Source organism: Solanum dulcamara, chromosome 9 (assembly GCF_947179165.1).
Source record: "Solanum dulcamara chromosome 9, daSolDulc1.2, whole genome shotgun sequence".
NCBI lineage: Eukaryota > Viridiplantae > Streptophyta > Magnoliopsida > Solanales > Solanaceae > Solanum > Solanum dulcamara.
Window position 1 is genome coordinate 68,160,236 of NC_077245.1, and position 6,016 is coordinate 68,166,251.

At 33.3% G+C, this 6,016-nt stretch overlaps 1 protein-coding gene across 1 annotated transcript; it reads right to left on the bottom strand.

Moving 5' to 3' along the window:
- Positions 1-1,678: 1,678 nt before the first annotated feature.
- On the bottom strand, positions 1,679-4,744 carry LOC129903263 (putative E3 ubiquitin-protein ligase XBAT31). The gene is made up of 8 exons (XM_055978770.1): positions 4,477-4,744; positions 4,309-4,368; positions 4,146-4,217; positions 3,922-4,043; positions 3,683-3,823; positions 3,499-3,606; positions 3,105-3,363; positions 1,679-2,670 (listed from the first exon to the last, which is right to left on the bottom strand). Exons 1-8 carry the CDS (start codon positions 4,654-4,656, stop codon positions 2,272-2,274), a joined length of 1,341 nt encoding a protein of 446 aa, XP_055834745.1. The 5' UTR covers positions 4,657-4,744; the 3' UTR covers positions 1,679-2,271.
- Positions 4,745-6,016: the final 1,272 nt, after the last annotated feature.

Below are 6,016 nucleotides of genomic sequence, written 5' to 3' on the forward strand. Positions count from 1 at the left end.
CCTAATGGAGAAGTGTTACCGAATATTAGGTGATTACCGATCAGGATTATGGTAGAGGGGTAAGTACTCCTTCATTCTTAATCAGATATCTCAGGTTTGAGTTTTTCTAAATACGGAGTCGCATTTGTTAGAAAGTGATTTAATGTGGGACTTTTCGGCTCCAATCTTTGATTTAATCGGACTCCAATATAGATATCGAACACCAAATAAAAAATAAAAAAATAAAAAAATTATGTGATTGAAATATACGTGTTAAAAGTAAAATATAATTTTAATTGAACAATTGTAAGATAAAAAATGTGATATGAAGGTGAATGTTGCGTCTCTAAAATTCAATATATCTATAAAATGATTGCACTACAACAAAAAGATACATTTAATAGAAACATATTTTGGGGGTAATATTTAATATTACAAAAATACTTAGTGAATATTGATTTAATATCATAACATCCAGAATTGCTAAAGCTTTTAGCGTCATTTATATATAGAGTATTGATTATGAATATTCATATTATATTATTGTCTCTAAACATAATATAACAATAATTATAATATTATTGCTAAATAATTTACTATAAAAATCTTTATTTGTTAATAGTATTATAACAAGAATTTAGATGCTAAGAAACTTCTGTGATCATACAAGATATTTGGTTGAAGGTGCAAACAGCGCACGTACCTATGCGACCTATAGAGCCCAAATGCATAGTCACAAAGTGCAAAATTATGGCTCTATATATCTTAAGGTTATTATTCAATGAAATGAGGTGATTGATGATAGATATCATTTATCGTATTAGTGTTGGTTAGTAAAATGAAGATTTGCATTTAAAGTTTTTTGTGATAAGAAGGTGTTAGTAAAATTTTAGAGTCAAGTATTATAAAGTGTGATGGTTAAAATGATTATGTATGAATCGGAGTGTTAGCCAGTTAAATAATTTTGTGTTCAGAAAATGACATTATCTTTTATAGGAAGTATTGAAGGAGATTAATTAAAATAAATGAATATTAGTAGATAGTAAAGACACTTGTCTTTCCATACTATAGTCATAGTATTACTGAAGAAGTATCTTTTCCTTTGATTTCTATTATCATTTCATGTTTCTTATATTTTGGTTACCGATTACTGTTCTCTTTTTTCTTCTTTTCAGAATGTTTTGACATGCTTTTTATAATATATTGTCATTATTTTTTCATTTTCGTTATTTTTTTCGGACCTGTTTTGAAACCCTTTCTTCTTAACGCTAATATCAAAAACATCTCTACCTCCTAAGGTAGGGATAAGATCTGCCGAGACTATAATATTATCCTTATAAAATTACACTAAATATATTATTTAAAAAAACCTTCATTTTTTACATATAAGATATCTTATTTTTACACCAAAAATAAATAAATATGAAAAGATTATCTTTCATACATTTTTTTGTAAATAGCCATGAGAGATCATTTTCTCTTATTTTATAATATTAGACTGAATACAGCCTTTAACAAAGCTACCTGAATAGTGAGAAATCATGCAACAAGACTTTTAATTTATTTGGAACTGGGACAGAGTGTTTGTACTTATTTGAACATACCAGGATGATGGTGCAGAAATTATTTGAACCAAGAGGCAGTGGATTCACATGATCACTTTGACCAGCAATAAAAAAGGCTTTTCATCCTTTGCAAGTTGCAACAAATCATATATTATTATTATTATTATACAATACAATATTTTTCAATAAAATAATTGATACAAATTGTAGTTCATTTCACACCTGGAGGCTGCTTTAATTTAAAGAAAAGATATAGCGGAAGGTAGGGTCTACTTTCCTCATCACTTGCTTTGATTTTGACTCTTTCCCAATGCTAACTTCATCATACTGTAATCTTCACCATAGTGGGGAGACAATGGAAGAATGTTGTGTTTTCACCAAATACAAAAAAGGGGGTAAAAAACTGCAAAGAATTTTATCTATTCCATTGTGACTACTACTACTAGGGCCCTAAAGAAAACAATCAACCTTTTTCAAGAAAACATGAATTTACAGAAATAAGTCTTTTTTTTTTATGGTGACCCACACAAATGATATAGTACTCAATCTAACCAAGCTTGCAAATCATTTCAACTTTGCTTATTTCCCAAATCTACAAAAACATAGGGAAGAGAAAGAGATATCAATCTATCTATATATACCATTTGAGAAGCAAGACCCCAACTTGGAATTGCTCTTTAATTGCCAAAGTTGGAAACTTTTGATACCAAAAGTTCTTGTGCTATCATCAATCAAGGGTTATAGGCTTATCGATCCATTCATTTTCAGCAGCAATCCTACCTGAGCCACGACCAGTCATTTTGCCAAAAGAACTTACTGCTGATAACCCCTTAAAACTACTGCTGCCCTCGCTGAAGTTTCGTGATCTCCTAGTCTTTCGAAGCTTTGAGGAGTGGAAATCAGAATCCACATCTTCGTCCTTTGTGACCTTGATAGCTTGTAACTGTACAATGTTGCTTCTACAGAATGGGCATACGGGTTCTGGTGGACTAGTCGTGGTTGGATTTGGCTTGTTATGGCAGCATAAGGCCAGTACACAATGTGCACACATCTGGTGCCCACAGTCCTGGACTTCAATTGTGCATAATTGATCAAAACATATACAACATACTTCCGTATCACTGACCTGCATTAGATAATCCCACGTGAAACTCGCTAACAAATGGTCAAACTTGAAATGGTAGATAACAAGAGGACAGTCACTTATTGATAGGAATATCTCGATCAACAAACAACAACAAACTCTGTGTAATTCCACAAGCGGGATCTAGAGAGGTTAGAGTGTACACAGACCGATGTTTCCGATAGAACCTCGGTTGAATGAACAATAGGAATATCTCAATCATTAGGTTAAAAATCAAGTCTTGGTATATTTTTGGAATAGATATTATACTCTAGTAACATTAATAAATATATTTGGACCTTAAATATCTTACATCTCGTATCTTTTCCACGCAAAAGTCGTTTGGTTTACCAGCATATTAGTTATTTATTAGCAGAGTAAAAGATATATTTCAATAGTAGTTTATATGTTATCTCGTAAAGTTGGTGATGTATTACCTCAGACATGTTGTCATCCATCCCTGCATCAGATTGGGTTGGGGAAGGTGGAGAGTAATCTGTCCCCTTTAAGATATTTTTTTCCCTCTCCTTATTCGCTTCCATTAACGCACGTTCTAGTAAAGCTTTCGCCTCATCATTCAGCTGACTGATGAACTTCAACGGCGATGGCCACACAAGTGGCTCTGCCGATGAAGGATTCAACAAAGCGGCACAAGCGCCATGGTGGTACCTTAAAGCAACCGTGTATGATATTCTCCTGCACCAAAATGACCAAATAAGGACTAGACACATAATTTATTCAGGTACAAATCTAAGAACTTAGATCAACTATAGGATAACTTTATAAGCATCAACATTCTTGAAAAGATCAAAATCGACAAAAAAGACATACCCCGAGGCATCTCTATGTAGTCGATCTGCTCCCCACGCCAACAATTCACGGATGCAATCAAGAGAACCACCTCTTGCAGCCAAATGAAGCGGAGTGCTACCAGGAAATCTGTTTGAAATCCAAGCTAATTCAAAGAACATGAAAAGGGTAACACAGAAATGCAATATCTTGATTAAAAAATTACCCATATCCACCAGTTGACGCGCAAACCAGAGCGCCATTGTCGAGCAAACTGTGAACACATTCAGCCCGTCTTTGACGGGCTGCTAAGTGCAACGGTGTTGCTCCTTTACCATCTCTAACATTCACAAACCTGGCATATCCCCTAGCAGAATTCACGATTCAATCAATTCGATTCGATTAAAAAAAAAAACAAGAACACAACATACACAAAGAGGAATCAATTACTGATCAATTGCCTACCAAGATGCTGCAACATGGGATGTACGAGCTGAGGAAAGAATTACTTTAAGTGATTCAAAATGTCCATAGTATGCAGCATAGTGCAAACATGTTCTTCCATTAAGTGAATCAAACTTCAAAATCTGAAAACAAAACAAAATCCCAATTGTCAAAATCAACTCTAAAAACTATTCAAGAAGACACAAAACACCCAATCATGAAAAGACTTTTATAAGCATACATACATTGGCTCCTGCTTCAATTAGCATTTCCACACAAGAGATCCTCCCATGCATTGCTGCTAACATCAATGGAGTCTAAACCAACAAAATCAACAAAAAATATTTACAACTTTTTTTCATTTAGACACTCATCAAACATTTGTTTGGCACAAAATTGACTAATCACCTGCTTATATCGATTCAACAAATCTGGGTTGATAGCTTTGTTTAAAAGCATAGAAACAACCTGAAAATAAACAAAAATCAATCAAACCCCATAAATCAATTTCTACTAAGAACACCAAAATTTTATAAAACAGAACATTTTCAAGAACCCCCACCCCACCCCACCCACCTCGATCTGGCCATTGGCAGCAGCAATATGAAGAAGAGATTGTCGATCATATACAGTAGAATGATGAATAAGAGATGGATTTTTCTCAAAAACAGATTTTAGTATCTCCAAATCACCACACTGAACAGCACTGAATAACCCATGTTCATCACTCGTCCCACAACTCAATCCCTGACCCATTTTTCGAGCAACTTTATTGCTACTCTTTGCACCACCGTGTACGGCGCAGGAGGTGGTGGTGGAGAGTGGTGGGAAACAAGTGTGAAAGAGTTTATATTTATGATGATGAAGTTGAAGTTTGGAGCTGCCCGAAAAGAGGTGGGGGTGGGTGGGGGAGGAAGAACGGGCAGATAACAGAAGTCGACAACGGGCAGGAGTCAGATATTTGTTCGGGCAGCTTAGATTCTTCAAATAATATTAGTACTATTAAGCAAAAAACTTGTTTCAACGTCTCTGTGTTTGTCTAGGGATGGCTCCTACGCATACTTTTACTTTTACTGTTTTCATTGGTCGGATTTTGATACTTTTTTTTTGTGTCCAACAATACTTATTCAATATTAATTTTATATAATTTTTAAAATACTATAAATAGAAGAATAATTTTATCATATGATACTTTATCCATCTCATTTTAGTTGTCATGATTTCTTTTTTAAGAGTCAAACTATATGAACTTTGACTAATATTTTAAGTTTTTTTTTTATCATATTCATATGAAAAAAGTTAAAATTTATAGTACTTTTCGTATAATTTTTGAATATCTAATCTTTTACATTACAATATGGGAAAACTACACAAAATAGATCAATTGTGAAATTATTTACCCAAATTGGATCTAATCCAAATTATTTATCCTTAATAGACTCATGATTTAAACTATTTACCCTATTACCCCACTTTTTCCTTTTAATTTCACTTATGACGTCATGCTGACGTCAACATCATTGCTCATCTTTGATACCATCAATATACTCTGATGGTATCAAACTGTTTCGTTGAAGCACTGTCTCTTCCTTCTTGATACCATCAGAGTATAATATACTCTTATGGTATCAAATGCACAAGATAATTAAAAATAAGGGGTATGAAAGTAATGAGTTAGCAATGATAAATAATTTCATTTTTGGGGGGGTAAAACAATAATTATCTCTTATAATATCGAGTTAAAGTAATATAATTTAACTTTAAAAATTAGTCAAAATTGACTTTCGAAAAACGCAACACGACAACTAAAATGGAACGGAGGAAGCAATAAATACAATGTCTTGAAAAATGTAATAGAAAAATGATTACTAATTAATGATAAGGGTAAATTAGGAATTAAGTATAAATTATTTCTTGATTTCATAAATTGAACAAGTATTATTGAATATCTATTTTTAGTATAATGGACAAGTATATTGGGCGGAGTGTTGACCAGTTAAGGTCTCTCACGTTTAAAATATGAAAGCAGCCGAGATGAGAATGTTGAGATGGATGTGTGGGCATACCAGGAGCGACAGGATTAGAAATGAGGCTATTCGGGACAAGGTAGGAGTGA